General features: G+C 31.5%; 2 protein-coding genes across 2 annotated transcripts; both read left to right on the forward strand.

Annotated features, from left to right (window-relative positions):
* The first annotated feature begins 209 nt into the window (after positions 1-209).
* LOC133178613 (uncharacterized) lies at positions 210-1,866 on the forward strand. Its single transcript, XM_061313344.1, has 4 exons — positions 210-277; positions 899-1,022; positions 1,249-1,351; positions 1,662-1,866. The coding sequence occupies exons 1-4, from the start codon at positions 266-268 to the stop codon at positions 1,864-1,866; spliced, it is 444 nt and encodes a 147-aa protein (XP_061169328.1). The 5' UTR covers positions 210-265.
* A 3,752-nt stretch (positions 1,867-5,618) lies between these two features.
* On the forward strand, positions 5,619-19,866 carry LOC133178728 (uncharacterized protein T19C3.5-like). Its single transcript, XM_061313438.1, has 11 exons — positions 5,619-5,827; positions 6,229-6,292; positions 7,079-7,173; positions 8,984-9,163; positions 10,721-10,792; positions 11,803-11,973; positions 12,322-12,389; positions 16,338-16,380; positions 17,621-17,684; positions 17,798-17,874; positions 19,566-19,866. Exons 1-11 carry the CDS (start codon positions 5,678-5,680, stop codon positions 19,614-19,616), a joined length of 1,035 nt encoding a protein of 344 aa, XP_061169422.1. The 5' UTR covers positions 5,619-5,677; the 3' UTR covers positions 19,617-19,866.
* Positions 19,867-21,061: the final 1,195 nt, after the last annotated feature.

Here is a 21,061-nt window from a genome sequence, read left to right on the forward strand (position 1 = left end):
TAATGCTTTAACATCTGAATGTTTTAATAATACGTATTTTTTACATTACGTTAATACCTTCCGGTTCATTTTTATACCCATAAGGAAGTACAAAAAAGAGGTTTTTATTGATGGCTAACTCTCTCACTGCTTTGCAGCTTTATATATTGTATTGTAAACTTCCTCATTTAATTCTTTTCCACTAATAAAGGGCTTACGTTTGCATTTCGAAATTCAAAACAAGCCTTGTGTAGATTATGGAATCTTAATAAGAGGAAGTTTAATAATGTATTTGAAGGTAAGATACGTTTAGATTATTGGAATAAATTTATTAATCTGGTCTTAATCGACATTTTTGATCAACTTCTTCGTCCTTTCATCTCTGAAAGTAGAGATTATGTAAGTTGCAATAAATACAATACAAACTGCTTTACTTTATTTTTATGAGGAGGAAAAACAAAGCTTAAATCCGTATTAGTGAAATAACTAAGGGATATATTCTTTCAAAACACCTCCCAAGTCCGTAACTGCGGTTTCAAAGGGGGGGGGGGGGGCAACTTTCCAAAAAAAAAAAATCTCACATCTGACAAGCAAAGAAAAAGAAAAAAAAAATAATTGTCCAAATTTTGGAATTTGTCAGTGCTCGACCTTACAGCTACAAAACATTTGTGTGTGTGTGTGTGGGGGGGGGGGGGGGGGGGGATTAGCATCTAAAAGAAAATTTAGCATAACAAAATATACTCTGAAAAAGTGGGGTGGGGAGGCAAACGCTCTAACCACTGCGCCAACTGGGCCACTATATGTCTTTAATTGGCAAGATTTCCTGAAGGTAAGCATCTCAACTAAGATGTAAAGCAAATCTTTTAGTGTAAATATAATCATACGGTGATCTTACTTGGTAACTTGGTTATTTTTACAGCATAACAAAACCACGGGTCCTCTAGTGCTCATACTGCTGGTTGTCTTCTTTGTTATGGAATCCAATGAAGAGAGTGCCAATGTTGGAGTTGTGATCAGGCTCACACAGAACGGCCTTACGTACGGTATGCATGGTTGCCTCAGTTTTGTTTTAGATATTCTGAGCAGTAAGTAGAATGATTTTCAAGTCAATACAATGTTGGATCATATTTATTCATTTTCTGAGGAATAATAACCATTATTAAGAAATTGATCCCCTTAGAAACTGACAAAAGATACAACAAACTACTGCAAGCTCATTTCTTCTTCTTCTTATTATTATTATATTATTATTATTATTATAATTTTCAGCCATGAATACAATTTTGGAATCTATTAAGAAAGTGAAGCTTTCAACATTCAGCATACCTACAGCAAACGTGACGACAAGCCATGTCAATTATTCGATTCAAAAGTAGAATTTAGTTTTCTTTTTTTCTGAACAAAGTATTTTATTTTAATTATGTTATTAGAAATAAAACTTAAAAATGACAATTTTCAGTGTTCTCTCGAGCTCCTTCTCTTCTTTTTTTTTATTTTGAAAAACATATAAATGTGTAAATGTGTATATAAACGTAACTTTTAAAATAATTTGAAATTAACTTAAATTTCGGTATATTAATTCCTGCATGATTTTCCCTAAATATGCGCTTTTGTTTTTATTTTACATTTTTTACAAAGTCAAAATGTTCGTTGCTCAATTAGAAATATTCTATTTTTTGCAGCTTAACGTATACAGATTATGCGAATTTGAACGCATCTATTCTCATTAATAAAACAACTGGATTGAGTGTAACTATCGATACTCTTTCGGTAAATGCAAGTGGAAAAGTGGAGTGTCGAGATAAAGACGAAAGGTACTGCCCCATTTCAATCGAAAATCTCAGACATGTTCACAGAAGCTTTAGGCGATTTTATAAACATCTGTAGTAGGAATTATAATTTTAAAAAAAAAATCTGATTTGCTTGTGCATCCTTAATATATTTGTCTATGTACTTTTTAAATCCTTCTAAACTTATCCACATTCATAGTTAAACTTTTTTTTTTAATTATACGGATCCTTTTATTATTATTTTTTTTAGTTTAAGTTTTTAAGAAAAGTTCGTGTCATGTACACATTTTCAGAAATTGTTGACCGTCATGGCTGCGGTAATTTAACTTCGCACGACATGTTTTCATTAGTAGGTTTCATTGATACCGACTATTAAACCTCGGTGTTTTCATATTTTGGAAGGAAAAAAAAAGATGTGTGCAAATTAATCTCAGGAAATGTAATGTTGATATTATATGCAGAATTATGTACATTGAACACTGTACATATCAAATTCATCCACTGCATTTTTTCCCAGTGCATATACACATTAATTGTATGTTTTCTTTAAAAAATTCATTCATTAATGCCTATGGAATCACCATATCGAGATTTTCTTACAAAAAAAAAAAAAAAAAAAAAAAAAAAAAAAAAAAAAAAAAGACAATACCTGTTTTCTAAAATGTGCACGAAACCTATCTATAGGCCTAGGGTATTTACTGAAAAAAGGTAATCGAAAAAGTGTAAATCGGACAACCATTTACATAAATACAAAGTCGAAAAGAAAATGCATTAAACTAATTATTAAACAGTCAGCAAATATTATTTTATGAAAAATCACATTCATACTTACATTTTTTGAAAAAAATAAATGCAATTTTACTTATTTTCCACAGAAATGTTCAGCATTGTGGGATAGAAATAACGATTACTGGATCGGGACATTTCCTACTGAATATAGGTAAAAGACTGTTAGATTACAATTCTGTTTGGTACATAGTTCGGAACATCCTATTACATGTACACAGAAGCCATCTTGAAAAGGAGTCTCCCTTTATAACTTTATTATGCCTTATTATAAAACCTGGCCTGGCCCCTTTGGCCTGTACTGCCTCAAAGTTATTCAAGCTTCTATTTTTGCCTCTAAAATGGTGCCAAACCAAATTTTGGCCTTGCTTTAAAATTTGCCTCGCCTCACATTTCTGCTCTGTAAAGTATTTGATCTCAGTTTTGGTTTTAAATAAAAATATTATTTTCCGAAGCAGGTTTGATGTGATTGTAATTGATATCGTACATTTAACTTTTTCAGACAACAAAGACATGAGAGCAGATAGGTTCTGTAGTAATAACCTAAGAACTTAAACGAATTTTGATTTTCAGCCCACCTTAGTCACTCAGGTGATCTATTAATATTGCTATCTGTATTCGTCCGTCGTCGTGCTTCGTCCGCCGTGCGTGGTGTGTTAACATTTGAATATTTTCAGCCAATTTAAGCATATGGCATCTATGTGTGAAGGGGAACAAAATCTATGAATACCATGGTCCCTACTCCCCTGGGGCCTGAGGGGTGGGGCTAAAACCACCAAAATTAATGCAATCTGTAAAAGAAATCTTCTTCTTTTCTCCTGGACATCAAGCATTCAAACTGTATGCATGAATGTAATAAGCATTGAGCCCTCTACCAAAATTGTGAAATTCATGGTCCCAGGGTCAGGGGTTCTGGTGCTAAGGATGGGCTATATAGATCATGTATTGAAAGTGCATTATTTATTTGAAAAATCTTCTTCTGTACTCCTGGGTATCATTGAAACAAATTGAATACATAGATATGATACGCAAGGGTGACAATACCAAAATTGTGAATTTCATGGCCCCAGGGTCAGGGGTTCTGGTGCCAGGATGGGGCTATATAGATCATATAGTGAAAGTGCATTATTTATTTGAAAAATCTTCTTCTCTACTACTGGGCATTATTCAAACAAATTAATAGTTATGATAAGCAAGGATGCCTCTTCCAAAATTGAGAATTTCATGGCCCCTGGATCAGGGGTTTTGATGTTAGGGCGGGGCTCTATTCATTATATAGTGAAAATGCATTAATGCTTTAAAAATATTCTTCTCTGTTCCTGGGTATTATTAAAACAAACTAAGAACATTGTTATAATACGCAAGGATGCCTCTTCCAAAATTGTGAATTTCATGGCCCCAGGGTCAAGGGTTCTGGTGAAAAGGGGGGGGGGGTAGGGGGCTCTTTTGTTTATATAGTGAAAAATTTATTTGAAAAAAAAAAAAATTCTGCTTCTGTTTAAAAAGAAAAGAAACTAAGTATATACATGTAGTTATGATGAGAAAGAGTGCTTCTTCCTAAGTAGTGAATTGCATGACCCCTGGGTGCTGGTGTAAGCTAATGGTGGGGCTGTTGATAATATAGTGAAAATGCATTAATTCTTTTAAATAATCCTGTTTGCTCCCAAGTGTTAAGCAGATAAACAAAGTGATTACTTATGATGAGCGAACTTTTGGTGCCAGAGTGAGAGGTTCTGGTGTTTCTCACTGGGGAGGGGGGGGGGGGGGGGGGCTCTGTTGATAATATAGTGAATCTGTAGTAAAACGCATCATTTCTTTTAAAATCTTCTCTGCACCTGGGCATTTCAGAGGCAATAAGAGTAAAAGTTTTGATAAGGAATTGTTACCAGATTTTTGAACGTCTGGACCATTTGGTTAAGTGTTTTGGTCCTGGCCAGGGCTCTATTAATTTGTATTCTACTAAGAGGAATCCCTTTTGTCATTTTTTTTTGTTTGATAATTAATCACTGTAAAAATGTACTTGAAAGGTTAATAGAATAAGAGAGTCATGCAGAATTTTATTGTATAATAAAAAAAAAGTACTTTCATAGTTTTAATGATCAGGTAGACTTGTAAGTAATAGATAAATAAAAATGAGACAAAATTAGCTTGTCTTATTAAATGTTCATCAAAGACCAAGGGAGGCCCATGTAAGAGATTTCAAGAAGGAATTAAAATACAGAAGCAATGATAGTTTGTTAATTTACTGTATGGTGAGAGTGATAAATGAGGAACAGATTAGAACCTAATTTATGAACTGTTAATGAATACTAGACTAATTATTTTGTTGAACCTGATCACCCTATTTTTTTGCTTTTGGGCAACAAAGCTTCACCTTTCAGTTCATTTTATACTCTATGGATCCTCTAAATTGTTGTATTATACTCAGATGACCGGTAAGGCACTTTGGCCTCTTGTTTCCTCACTAAGTGTTAATGGGTTTGTACTTTATTTAATATTTAAAAAAAAATGATTTTCTATGGAGGTGGACTTTTTATGTACTCAAACAAATGAAAATCATCAAGCAAAAATTTCCAATACTCATATGCAACTAATTGACCAAATGCTGTAGGGTTCTAAACAAGTTATTTTAAAGAAGCCGAATTTGTTGCAAGACCATTTTTGAGGCAATGACAAAATTTGGTTGGAGCCAGATTAGAGGCCATAATAGAAGCCAAGTTAAGACAAGGTTGGCCATGCCATTTTTATAGTATGATTTTCAATACATCTGAAGTGTTAAAATAATGTATAACTTTCCTAGACACAAGATTTCTTTATCAAATGTGCCAGATGGAGGAGTAAATATCTCCTGTTGACCGAATATAACATATTTCCTTCTAAGTAAGTTTTGCTGTATCTAAAAGTTAGCCGTAATCGAATCAAGTGTGTAATAATTATTTAACAGTTGAGAATTTTTATCCCTTTAACATGCACTGTATCTAACGAGATTAAAAAAATCTTAAAGTTATTTTTAATAGGTTTGCTTCTATTATATTTGAAGTAAGATTTTTGCACTAAATATAACCCTTTTGTTATGGATAAAATGCAAAGGAAGTACTGAAAAAGGTACCTTTAATGTGTCAATGAAACAAGGCAAGGACAGTTGCACCATTCCTACACCAAATATCAGTATAGAATATACAGACTGCGAAAAACCTGAGAATTCCATATGTGTAGCAAATTCGTCGGAGCTCGAAGAAAAATTTAAAAAAGAACGACTTACTCAAACAAAGGTAAAACTGTTCTTATAATTAATAAATAAGTGCATTCTGGAATTATAGTTTTTTTTTTCTTTCTGTTTAACATTGCATTGCAAGTGTCCAAGCAAATATGACGTCATGTTGATACAATTTAAAGTCATATACATGTAAATAAACTGTACGTCCAAGAAAGCTGAAAAAAATTACTCTAAAATTACTAAGTGGTCCCAAAAAAAAAACATATATACAAACAAAAATCCGTTTTTATACTTCAAAGGTCCAAAAAGGAATTTCAGTAAAGATATTAAAATTCTTTCAGCAGTGGTTTTTAAATGATTATGTAATCGTAGTGCCAAATGCAAGAACAATGCTCAGATTATGTGAATTTTGTTTCATAGAATTTTTTGACACGTTGTTTTTTTTTTTTTTTCCAGCTGTGTTTGTTATTATCTTTCTACTTCTTAACGAGAGGCAATACGGAAATGGATAAAATTAATTGTACGTATTTCCGCTTTGAAGTAACATTTATGTACAGTATAGTGGTCAAGTTATAAATTTATAAGTTTCCGTGTGGTAATATATTGTACATTATGTATGAACGGAAACCCTGTTAAGGGGCCGACTGGGGTTGTCATTGTGCCATACTTTGTGCAACATAGTAAAATCAAGCTACACATTTCGAGAAACTATTTTGATATAATTTATCAAATTAAACAACATTAAGAAATAATATGTTAAAATATCTAATTATAATTTTAAACCTGATTTTAACGACTTTTGTATTGATAAGTAGATGGACGTAACAATACTTGAGTTTTTAACGTTATGATCAAATAAAGTTCTCGGAGAGGGGGTAATGAAAAATGTTATAAAAGAAAAAGTAAAAAATACTTCCCCTTGAAGTTTCTAAATTATTTTCTGATTTTTTTTTTTTTTTTTTTTTTTTTTTTTTTGTTTAAATCATTAGCACATGTATCTGTATTTTGTAATACTCCATAAAACAGGGAAAAACTTTCTTTTTTTTTACTTTTTGAGATGCCCCCTCCTCTAGAAACCAGACAATGGTTTTGTGATTTTTTACAAATAATGTATAATATAGAATAACTCATCATATAGTATGATTTGAGCAACGAGTCAATTGTAGTATAAGTAATATTTGCATTAATTCAAATTTACAACATGACGATGATTTGAAAGATCTAAATCGTATAGGTTAGCTTTTAGCTGGTATAATTTCTATCAACCATTAAAAAACAAAGATTTGTATTCTTTTTGTAATTATAGTGACTCCAAGGATAATGAAAGTCCCATTCATCGCCAACCTCCTCATGCAGCATCAACCAAAATATGAATCCACATATCTGAATACATATCATAAGGTTATATTACAATTTTTTTAATATTCCACGAAAACCTTTTCATATTAGTTTGAAAAGATAACACCATAAGGTGTACTGGACATAAGTGTTAAACAAAGAATGAAACTTTGCAATTCAGTTAACTGATAGGTGAACGATTACTGAAAGCTGAGTGGCAGAGCTCTGCCATTCAGTCACCTTTCCAGACCTTTCAGTGACCATTCAGTTGACTGAATGACAGACCTTTATTATGCGAAAGATGAAATTATACTCAGTTTTTGTTTTTATTTTATTTTTTCTTCCATCTGAAAATGTCGAGTTGGTAGGTTGTTTTAAGGTCAGACAATACGTTCCTCAATAACATAATTTTTCACAAGAATTTGTCATCGAAGTATTGCCACTTTCAAATTCCCTCACAAAAATGAGGTATCTTAGCAGGCATTTGTGCTAGATACCAGTGGATGGTGTGTCATGTATAATCCTAGGCCAAGTTTTTTCTATGTTTAGCGTCCGCGTGCGCCTTGGATTTTGGCACCCCATATCAGAAAAAACAAACAAAATCAGGAGTCCTAAAATTGATTATTTTTGTAAAAAATTTTGGAAATTTGTTAAGTTCCTTAAATATTTCTCACTAGGACGTCATATGATGTATATTTTAAGCATTTAATACCTTGATTTTAACAAACAGAAGATATTTCTATGAGAAAAATAGATTCATGAAATCAAATACTTTGAATGATGTCATTTTTATTACTGTAAAGTCTGTGTTTTATTTTTTGGCTTGTGTGTTTTTTGCGAATAGGTAGGTAAGTTTTTGAAAGATGGGTGGACGCTAAACAGAGAAAAAACTTGGAATGGCCCTATTTGAATTTACTTGAATTGCCTCCTTACGTCGCGGGTTCGAATCCCACTGTGGGACGTGGAACCGGTCCTTCAGATGAGACCGTATAAACCGATGTCTCGTGTCGCAGTAAGTGCTGGCCAAAAAAGGTCCCTCACTGCTCAATAGTCCTGAGTGCAGAGTGAAGGTCAAAATTTGCAGCTCTCCACTGGCTAATGGTGGCGTCTCAATATAAGTGAAAAATTCTCGAGAGGAACATAAACAATACACAAACAAACAAACAAACTTGAATTTCCAATACAAAAATTTACATTTAATTTCCAAAACATTTTGAAAAAAGTTAGAAATGTTAATATCATGAATATAATTTCATATTTAACAAGGAGAAACAAACAAATATTTGAAAGAGTCCTCAAAACTTAATGTAATTGTTTCGCCCTTATAAAAAAAATCCCGAAATAGTTATTCCACAGTGGAAATAGAATTCCTAGGACTAATTTATATAACCTGTATGTAGTTAATAAATAACTAAATGTTTTCAACTCTCTTTCCATACTAACATAAATTGTCAAGTGTATGCATGTAATTTACATTCATGTCTATTGGTTTGTAAATTTATTAATCATAAGTAATTGTCAAGAAATACTTATTGATACAAGAGTATTAATAGAAAGAATAAAGTATGTTTAACACAGTTTTTCTCTACATAAATTTGTTATGCTCCAAAATTTATGAACCCCCTACGCCTTTTCTTAGAAGCATCAAAGTCCAGGATAAAACGGAACTAGCCTAATTTTATTCAAATGATTCAATTTATTTTATGTTATTTTTCTATTTGAATCATTATGCATTTTATGAATGAACAGTTATTCAAAGATTGCATATGGCATGGTTTAAATCAGAACTCCTTTCTAATACATTGCTGTATAAAATCAGAACTTTTTTTAAATACTTCATGACAAAATCAAAACTCTTTTTATTACATTCTAGGGTGAAATATTATGGTTTCCGACTATGAAGAGTTTATATAAAAATGGTTCAGCTAATTATACTCTGCATAATGATTCATCAAAAATGGTGTACATATGGATTTCTAAAGACGTGGTTCAATCTTTGTTTGAAGGTGTTCAAACACATGGAATGTTTCGCTATAAAATTACCCCTGAGAAGGTAAGCGTTTCAGCCAAAATAATGAATGTAAATTGGTTTGTGACCAATACTTGCTCGGATGTCTTTCTGATATTTTCTTTTTAATTTTTGGAAAAAAAACTTGTAATTTTCTACTTTTTTCAGGACATATTAACTCTGAAAGTGTTAAAATTTAATTTAATTTTCGTAGCTTAAAAACAGAAGTTCTGTCAAATTTTTGTTGACATCTATCGGTTATGTTTATTATGTATTATATCCCGCTATTCAAAAAATATTTTAGACACTTATTATAATAGTAGATTATATTAACAATCATCAATATGTTTTGATTAACAATTCTTTTTGAAAGTTAATAGTTTTATCATTGAATAACAGAAAAAGGCAAAAGTGGTAAGAAGATCAGTATCTGTAGGTCTTGTAGCCAAGATGGTGAGAAGATATTGATAGTCAGGGCAAACATCTTTTGTAAGAGGGGAATCACATATGAGGTCATTACAATTAGTTAGTGAGAGTGTCACTTCATTAATACTGAAATAATCAACCCTTACGAAATTTCTGTCTCCTATCTTCGTCTAGGATACGGCATTGTCCTAAGTTGTATCTTTTTATTAAATAATCAGCTTAGTTTTTAAATAAGAATTTTGAACCGGGTTGAACCGGCGCTGTGTCCAACTGGAGACTTAAACATTCAAAATGCAACTTGTGACTGTTCCTTCGCTAACCACCTGGAACTACACGTGAAATTCATGGGTCTTTCGGATGAGACCTTAAAAGTTGAGGACTCGTGTCACGCTAGGCATTAGCACTATAAAAAATCCTCCTACGGAATCACTGCTCAAGCCATGAGTGCCGAGTAAATGTCTAAATTTGAATCGCTTCACTTGAATAGGGTGACCTTTCTATATGACTGAAAAAATTTTGAATGGGACGTAAAAAAGCCTTACAAACATTTACCCATATAAATAAAATAGATTTAATTTTTTAGATAGGTTTCACAAGTTGTCAGACGGACAGTACGCAGGTAGATAAAAGGCCCCTGGCTTTTTTTTTTTTTTTTTAAACTTAGATCAAAATCTTTTTATTGCACAGAAATAGTGTACAAATCAAGCAGTTCAAAATTGAAATAGTTTTCAATATTATTTTACAAAAATTGAAAAAAAAAATATTTCACAGGTGAATATACATTTGATTTAAGTCTAAGTTTCATCATCCCGGAGCGCGGATAGGTAAACGGCAGACAAACAAAATCACAAACGTAATTCTCCTTCCAAATTTGGCAAGTTCACAGTTGAAATTATGTGGGTCTCATCTATTCTAACTATGGGATGAGAAAAAAAGTTACCAAATATTTGAATTCACAGAAGGTATTAGGGCTATGTATCAATTGACTATTAGAAAATCCATTTCTATTACCCTTTAAGAGTTTTAAACGTTAATATTTACATACACCAAAGGTACAAGGATGTAGATTTACATATCAGTAAGTTTAAAAGGATTGATGAATCAATAAGACAATAAGATATCTTTCAACTTTTAAAAATAAACTTTTCATTTATACAATTTGTTTTGCTTTCTTAGCTTTTTCCTGGAAATCCGGGATTGAATACTTCGTGTACCGAGGGTGTTTGTGTCGGACGTCTAGTACCAGAGGTTCGTGTAAACTTGTTTAACAAAGATAATTTGCTTTCTTGATAAAAAAAAAACTTAACTAATTGAAGTACTTTTTGATAAATATTATTCTTTTTATTACATAATGGAAATAATGATTTTAGACGATTGCATTAGTGGGTACTCGTTTTTGAAATTACCTTGTTTGTCTTAAAATCGATAAGTACCTAGTTTTTATTGTCGAATAAAGGCTTAATGTCAATCTGTTCTTAACTGCATTTAAAAAACTAAAATTTTCACATTATTTTTTATCAATAATAAAAGTAATAGATTCAAATGGAAAAAGATTTTGAGGCACGAAGCGAGGCCTACTTTTTCTAAACTAAATTTTATATCTCATAATGATATGAAGAAAATTTGACACAGTAAATGAAAAGCACTTAACTTATTATCACTATACATAAAATTTAAAAAGCTCCGTATAAAAATAACATTTCGTGTCACACATCTTAAATTCATTTCAAAATCATAATGAAGCAATTCTTTTTTAGTCAGAATATCACGTTGTTTATCTATTGTTTTGTTAAAATAATTGACCAATAACAAGGGTTATCTTTTTTTTATCATTTGTTAAAGAAAAATACTCATATTTTTTCCCTCAAAAAATACTCTGTATACATGTAGTACATTATGAGTTATTCTACTCTTTAAGTTTTTATACAGAAATAAAGATATTTTTATAACAAGAACATAAACTGGTTGCAAACGATTAGGATAGAAAACCAGAAATAACTAGCAAAATGTGTTAGCAAAAGAAAATACAAATATATATTAGATTTTTTTAAAAAATTACTGCCAGAGTGTGTGATTGTCATGTAGGAATATTATAGTGAATCAGCTAATGGCTTTAAATAAATAATTTTAAACAAAATGAAATTATTCTTCGGATATTCTTGGACGTAATCTTTGGAAGTAATCTTTCGTATCAGAGGGACATTAACCTTAAGCACTTTGTGTTTGTAATGAAAGTACTCAAAATTTATTTCTCAAAGCTTGAAGAGAAATTCCCAAATCAATATATGGACTTGGACATCTACAGTTTGGAGACGCCAAACGTCACATTTGAGAAGAATTTGGCGGTCTTGAAGTTCTCTACAGTCATGTTTGTATACATTCGGCATCCAATATGTACAAATTCTACATTGATTGCCAAATTGGATGGAGTAAGTTACATGCATGAAGGATTTCAAAAATAAATATGAATAGTAATATTAAATACTCCCCCCCCCCCCCCCACCCAAAAAAAAAAAAAACAAACAAACAAACAAACAAAAAACAAACAAAAAAAAAAACAAACAAAAAAAACAAAATCAAACAGACAAACAATCAAACAGAAACAGAGAAACAAACAAACTTTGAATACTTCTTTTCAAAACTCCCATCAACATTATTTAAAATGATGTACATTAATAGTCTGAGAAAATTACTTAATGAACAAAGTAATTGACGTGTAACACCCTGATCCATACCTAAGAAATTATGTATATTAAGATAACGAATTTATTTTGCAGAGTGTTGATATACGAATCAAAGTCTTTATGAACAAAAAGCTTTTTCACGGAAACATCGTTGCGTTTGAGTAAGTTTTTGATAAATGGATACTATCCAATTGATGAGTATTTATGTAATGAAGTAACAAAAATTTCATGACTTAGTTATTAGACTCCCTTTAATATCTGTTTTTGAATTCATGTTATTTAGATTCTCAGGTATCATTGTCGGGTTATGACCACCAAAATATAACTAAAATACTGCCGATGCGGCATTAATCAATAAATAATCATTTAAGGTCCAGTCATATTCTTGTATCTTTGAAATTCTTCTGACGGAAAAAATAGCAGCATTCAATTTCACACCATACAAATGGTCCACAAAATGAAAGGATGCCTAGCATACAACTAACTTCTACAATGTAAACTCAGCTATGTTAAGACTTCCCGAAGCTTTAAAAGGCGATCAAAACGTAATATTGCATTGAGAGGCCGGGTTTGTTTTTTTTTTTATTTGTAAGTTATGTACTTAAGTGCAGCCAATTTATTTAGAGAGTTTCATGGGCTATATATTCTACATTTTTGTCATGCTATCACATGACAATGTTGATCACATGACGGTCACATTTATTTTGTTCAAATACAGCGCAGCCGATTAGTACAATTATTATTAACATTTTTTTATATAAATGAACTCTTCGTTTTCTTGCGTACCTGAAATATACTTGGGAAAAGCCATGGTACTACTTGGATACCAAATATTTCAGGAGAAGTTCAACTTTCCGACAAATTTGAGGGTATTTTCCACACAATATCGTTACGTGTATCAAAACAAAACCATAATGCATTTTCCCAACAAGATTCAGTTAGAGAACAACTTTTTCTTACAGATTTCCACAAGAGATTTCAGATTAATCTTCATTAATCTCCTGCGCCAGACCCATATACACACATATTAAATTCTACCTCTAACAACGGTTATTAAACAGAGTACATTTCAAAAGTATATTTTCACTAGCATCTTGAACACGCTGAATTTCAATAAAAGGTACGTAAGCGATGCATTTTTAAAATATTTGGACATATAAGATATAGAAACACTATTACGAAACCTGAACTTTGCAATGGCGTTCCAACATTTAAGACGCACTTTGAAGCAGGATGTAAAATTAATGATAATCTCCCCGTCAAAGCAGCTCGAGTTGACAGTGACTTGACGTCATTTTCCATTATGACGTCATATTTTGGTAGCTCACAGAAGTGTAGGCACAGGGTGCACAGTGATAATTTATGGAAAGCCTTTACCTTCCTGCAAAGATGGTGAAGACACCAAGTTCGATAAAACGGTTGACAAGTCAAAGGGGAATTTGCCATTATACAATTCATGATAGGTTCGAGTACAACATGCACTTTGTTGGACCCAAGAACCAAACAGTTTGGTACGTGGGTTCAGCAAAACATGTTTTGTGCGAATACACAGTTAATAGATCTTTTATCATACCGTTCTATATCTATTTTGAAATGACGTGCGCTGCCGTCCATGTATGCAATCGCTCGGCAGGGGATGCTGACTCCTCCATGGCACCTGATCCCATCTCTGATGTTTTAGACGTCCGTGTTTGCTCTGTTCCTGATTTGTATTGTTTAATGGTCTTCTGAGCTTGATTACCCTCCGTTATTTCCTCCGTTATTTCATGATGTAAATTTTGTTTACCCGCACTGTGAATTTAACTCACCCAATATTCAGTAACTGTCGAACACCAACGAATACAAATAAGACATAACTGATTTCGCCTACAGTTTGACGTGAAGTACGTGTACGTCTTAGCGGTCCAAATTCTCATTAACAGGACCAATATCTCATCGACAGGTCCTATATATCTGACTAAGCTGTCCAACATCGATTTCGTTTTGACCGCTCAGGAAAAACATTGGAATTGTTAAACTTATTTTTAAGTATGGGTTTATATAGCAAACAAATTTAATGGTATAACAGTATAAATTATATTTTTTGGCAGCACTATTTACCGGATTGCATAATCTTTTTGTTGAATATGAAAAACATATAGCAAATCTTACAATTAACCTTATATGCAAGAGTTAAGACCTTAACAAAACTTGAAATTTGCACCGAACTTGTAGGTAACTTTGACTAGCTACAGTACCAACCAGACCCAACCTGACACAAAGCAGTTCCAGAGCAGTCCCGGGGACTGCTTTCTGGGACTGCTAAAGCAGTCCCACAGCGGTCCCAGAGCAGTCCCAGAGCAGTCCCAGAAAGCAGTCTCAGCGGTCCCAAAAAGCAGTCCCAGTGGGCGGGGTTAATTAATTTAATGGGCAGAGCTTACTCAGAAATGAGATTACCAATATACAATGTAACTATAAAGGCAGTGGAAATATATGATGCATTTCTTTCTGAGCAGTAACAACAAATATTTACAATTCTTATGTGACAGTCATTTCTGAACTGTTAAGAAAATCACAGTACGTGTATAGAAACAAATAAAAAATATTGGAGGACGAAGACGTTCACACCTACTACTAATATGATTACTTAAACAAAGTTATGTGGTATAAAAATTTTACACCAAAATAAATCAATTTCTTTATTTTCTGTGATTGATATTGGTTTCCATATTAATTTATTTTTTATAGAAAATTAAACTTTTTTTTTTCTCTATCAGAATTAGTTTAAATAGATTTTATAATTATAGAGCAAGGCCGATTCCCATGCTATACTCTGAATGCATTTTTCTTACTGGAAAGTACTTGGGCTTTTGAAAAATTCTTTAAAAAATTTTGCCCAGTATTAAATTTCAGTCATGATTATTTTCACTGACTTACCAATTTGATTATCGTTAGATTCTCTATGTAACAGAAAACAATTATAACACAAAGTTTTAAATGTTTTATTAGATAAGTGCACATCTGAGTGTACATCTGTAAATCACGTGAATGGGACCCTCAGATAATGTTTAAAATTAATTGATCCCGAAATAAATCTATACACATTTACTGAAACAAAGATTTTTTGCAGTTCATAGATTGAAAATAGTGTCATTGTTGACCAGCGTGTTCAGTGATGTGTAACACTGATATCATTCATTGACTTTCTGCTAATCATGCCCAAAGGCGATTGAAACCTCAAGTGTTGACACCACACAATTCCCGATATTTTCAAATGTTTATTTTTTTAAATAAATGTACCTTTTTAGTAACTTGTTTATAAATGAGAAACTAATTCATAAATAAATCCCCAATACTTTACAATTTTCACATTGTTTATATGACGGAAGAATGGTAGAATAATTTTATTTCATGGTCATTTAATAAAATTGATTATTAGGTTTTATTGAGGGCGGTAAAAATAGCATGGAATGTGCTTTTTAGCATGGTTTTAGCTTTTTCAATTAAAAAAGAAAATCCAATTCAGTACGTCCCTCTGAATATCTTACTGTAACATAGATAATTTTGTTTCAAACACCTGTATTAAAGTTTAATTACATGTTTATCTTTCTCTACTTTTTAACATTTTGTAAGAAATCCATGTTTGTTTGTTTGTTTGTTTTTTTCTTTGTTTTTTTTTTTTTTTGTTTTTGTTTTTGTTTTTTTTTTTTTTAATCTTAAACACCTCTCTGCTGAAAGTAAACAAAACAACAACAGGGAGACTGTAAATTCAGAATACACAAGGGGCGGAGCTATCATGTCACTCAGAACCTTTTTCACGCATGGGTGAACAAAGCAGTCCCAGAAAGCAGTCCCGGGGACAGCTGGGACTGCTGGGCCTCCTTTTTAGAGCAGTCCCAGAGCACTCCCATAGCGGTCCAAGAGCAGTCCCACAGCGGTCCCAAAGCAGTCCCGGAGTCTGCTTTCTGGGACTGCTTAGGTGTCAGGTTGGGCCTGGTTGGTACTGTAAAACCTTCTGTGTAAAGTTTAACATACAAAAACAAATTCAAACACGAATATCTTTATATTATCTTTAATGTAATATATTAATTTCTTTTATGTTTAATAACTATAAATTTGTGTTTTAACAGGCCATATCTTAAACATGTGGAGTCAACTGTCCATGGCTTTGATGTAGGTATAAAGTTAAGAATAACTGATGATAAAATATTTCACTACATGTGATATTGTTCTGAAGTACAGATGAAACAAACTTATATCAAAAAGCTTGAAGATATACATTTAAGTCATGTATATAAGGTAAAATGAATAAGTATAACCGCATTGATTTTATTTTTTTAATTCAAATTTTAAAGATTAATAAGGATGGTTGCAGAAAGGAAGAACATTGAACATCAAAGAATGTTTTCAATTTCTTGTTATTTTATAAATTTATTATTTGCATCATGTACATCCAAAGTAGGTCCAAAGATATATACCAAGCCAGGTATCCATTTTCTTGTTTGTATCATCTGTCCTTAATATTGCATATTTTATTTATTTATTTATTTTTGACTTTGTCATTTTATATATAATATTAGATAAAAATATGATAGAAGGGTGATAAAAAACAGAATTTGAACAGAAACCCCTTATTAATTTCGACATTTTGTACATTTAAACAAAGATCTCATTAACATTTGTTTTTAACACACACACACAAAAAAAAAAAACTTCTGATTTCCACAACTGACCCCATTCTGACCGTTTTTTTTTTTCTATAAAAGCACGCTTTTGTATAGAAAAATATCTATATGTGCATCATTTTTATACTCGAAAATATTTTCTATATACTTTTTGATAGTGACACTCATGTAGATATACCGATACGGAAAATAAATTAAAGACTTCTTTCTTTTCTTTTTTACTTAACGTTTTGTGGTTTTAAAGAAATAGATTATATAATGAAATATAAATATGAAATGCATACATGTAATAATTAACACTACTTTTTCAAAATAATTCTGTTTCACAACTGTACAGATATACAGCTTCTACGATTAAACTATTCCAATCTGTGAAGAAATATTTGTTATTTTAATATACATTGTACTAACAAAAATAAAAAGAATTATTTCTTCAAGAATAATAATTATCGTTTAATCTTAGAAGCTGCATATCGGTACTGTTGTAAAAGTGTATAAGCTTTTCAAAAATATAGTGATACGTATAGTATCGTGGCGAAAAATCGCTGTAGATATCAATATAGAAGGTATATCGTCCCAACTCCAGTAAAAGATCTTCTTTCCATGCTCAAATCTTGCTTTGTTACTATATCTAGCTAATGCAGACAGTGTGTACCAAACTGAATATGAAATATTGATTTAATTAAATCGTACTTATCGTTTGTTTAATTCTCATTCAAATACTTTAGGTTCAAATGGTGAACTTCATATTAATTAGTGCAGTGGTGACAACAGTAGAACCAGTGCTTAACGGTATAATTAGAGTTTTTCTAACTTTCGAAATAAAGTTAAAACCTATTACTGTGTTTGTATAATGAACTTCAACTTAAGGAGGCTTTTGAAAATGTGCAATTTGAATATTTAAGAACTCGGAAGAGAAGGGATACCCTTACCACTTCCAGATACAATACTGTTGCATAATTCTACTGTTGACTTAATTGAGGTAAGTTAATATCACCCAAATATTATTCATGCATGGGAGACACATTATAGCTCAAGTAGAATAATAGATAATTATATCTAAAAGTTTTCCGTTCATGGAAGGAAGACTGTTTCCAAGAAATTTCAAGATGAACATGCTACATATACAATAAAAAAGAAAATTTCGTAACAACCACAAATTTCGTACTACATCATCCTATTTCTAGGATATGTAATGCTACATAATTTAGACACAGGTATTATTTATGGTTATGTGAATATACAGGGATGGATAAAATAATTTTGTTCTCTCTGATAGTTCATTGCATATCAATTGTGTTCTGACTTTCGCCTCAAAGCATCAGGATAACATAAAATTTCCTTTTTTGTTCTTCCATTCGTCAGATTGTGAAAGAATTTGAAAGTTTGTGTTCTTATGGCATGCCAAAAGTTGCTCATTCTATCTTTTCTATTTGTAGTGCATGATTGTCCATTTGATTGTATATTTTACAATTTGTATTGTATATATCGTTTCAGTTGTATTTAAAATTTGCCCACCTGTATTGTTTAATTTCCATTTTATTGTATAATTTTCCACTTGTATTCTGCAATTGCATATATTTAGTTATATATATTGTAAAAAATACCATTCCTATATATGCAGGTAACACTTTTTACTTTCTGTAATGTTTCTTTTTTTCGTATGATTTTCATTTGTGTTTGATGGTAATCTTACAATCAAGTGCATATGAAATCCATAATTAAACTATTCAAAACAAATAAAGAATATACATGTGAAATAAATGTTGAAAACATTAGAAAAAATAGAACAAAGCACAATGTCAAACATTTTGTGCAATAATTTTATAATTTTCTGTAATATTTCATTTTAATGACCATACCTGGAATGAAAGGGCAATGGAATTTAACTAATCAGTTTTAAATGCTATCCAACCATACTTCTTAAAATATATATCTCATAAAATCTATTGGAACTGCACATAGATGCCGAATCATGCATGAGTCATAATCAGAAGAATTATATCTTTAAGGCTGAGGAGATCACGCACCTGATATTGTATTCAACACGTAAACCGTTGCTTAGGTTTAAAACTGTCCTGTTACTTCACACATATTAAGTGCTTTGAAATATTAGCTATATACCTCATTTATGATAATCACAATGAATTAAAAAAGAAAATAATTAATAAATAAACTGGAAATAGTAAATAAATAGATAATATTTTTCTACGCATTGTTTTCTAAATCATTCATTATCAGGTCTTAAAGAAGTACATATGGTTAATTTATTAACTTTCCTTATTATTATAAAAGCAATCTTTTTTTCATTATCGTGCTTTAAGTTTAAAATGATTTGCAAGTTGAGCTAAAAGTATAGTCCGACTAAAATCAGTGAAGTTCAAAAAAAAAAAATAAATAAATAAATAAAAAAAAAAAAAAAATGAAGTTTATGAAAAGCCATCCCTTTGTTTCATTATTATGCTCTTGTTTATTTTTTATTTTGTTACTCTGTTTATTCAGATGGTTGACGTGAATCGCTGGGATATTTTATGCCATTCATATGGCAGTAACATACATTTCTTCTAGCTGTGGAGGATGAATATTTATTGAAAATTTCTTATTTTTTATACCCGTAATATATTAATAATCCTTGAGTATTACTTATTTTCCTCTGACACCTTTATGTTTCAGAACGCTATTGTCATAGGAAGTGACGGCAGTTACAATAGTACAGTGTATTAGATCATTCCACGGACAGATTGAAGTATACAGTGGAGCCTCGTTAATCCGGACACTCTGGTCCCGAACGAAATCGTCCAGATAAATGAATCGTCTGGATAAATGAATAGCTTCTCAAAAAATTCCTTTAAAAGCATGTATATGTACAAATATTTATATGAAATGCAAAGGCAAAGGAAAAAACAGATACATTTTTAAAATTTTATTTTTATAATTTTAAAAGGAAAAAGAAATTTAAAAAAAATATGCAAAAATTATGCAATTTAGTACACCTTCAACAATGAAATTCTGTGATTTATTTATTGAATAAAAAATTAAATTCGATTCTTTCCTGAGGTAAACACACACTAATTATAGACGCTCTTGTTTGGAGGTCACAGGAGGCAGCCATCAAACGGATTGCATGGCCAATGTTTCTCAACAATTATCACTAGTGCAAGATATGTGTGACATAATCGTTTACTACAAAATTACCTTCCGGATGAACGAGTCATTTTTAAATCTTTTCAATAGGTCTTTAAATGATGAAATGAAGAAAAGATTCTTTTTTTTTTTTTTGTCAGAGACAAAACTACAAATTTTGTATTGCGTTTGATCTTACTGACATTTAAGCTTTCGGTAAAATTAGCATAATAATTAATTTAATGAAACCCTAATCAAAACTTGATCTCAACCCGTCCTAATGCAAAGTACGTTATTTCTCAAAATAACACGGGTTTAGTATTTATCATACGCATGACAGTTGACATGGTATCATGTTCTGAGAAAATGACTATGGAATTCATTATGATTGTCCCTTTCTTAAAAGTCATTATCAAAGTATATTTGAATTATCACTATCTTTCAGATCAGAGAACACAAAAACTTTTTTTCTGTGTAAAGCTTGACTCACGTAAATACATACATTAACCACAAATACATTTAATCTAAACATATGGAGTCGAGTACACATAGGTAACTGTATGAAACTGAATATGCATACACTCAAGCATCTAATGTAACCACAGGCACACATATTCCAAGGCGTGCAAAGTCAAGAACAGGTAAGTATCTGTGTGAAGCTGGACACACATGCATATCTTCAAGTAACTGTGTGAAACTGAACACATTATTCTCTTTAGAGAAGTGGACAGGCTTTCGCCTTCATCCACTTCTCTTCGCAAGCCTTCATGTTTTGGAAAACGTGTAAATTTCGAACCATGACGGCCTACATTTCACTTGACTTTTTGTTACAAATCTGCATGTATATAATGGACGTGTTATATCATTAATTTTTCCATAAATTCCCACAACTTGCACAGGAAAATCAACCTTTACGTGTTGTTTATCCATTTCCGCAGGTTCTCCGTCCCGGTCACCGGTTCGAAATTTACGAAATTTATTCGAAGTGGCGAAAGCCTGTCCACTTCTCTAAAGGAAATACTGCAGACATATGCACAAACTCAAAC

The sequence above is a fragment of the Saccostrea echinata genome, unplaced genomic scaffold, assembly GCF_033153115.1.
Source record: "Saccostrea echinata isolate AGI-Se365-2 ecotype Australia unplaced genomic scaffold, CSIRO_AGI_Sech_v1 ptg000003l, whole genome shotgun sequence".
Taxonomy (NCBI): domain Eukaryota; kingdom Metazoa; phylum Mollusca; class Bivalvia; order Ostreida; family Ostreidae; genus Saccostrea; species Saccostrea echinata.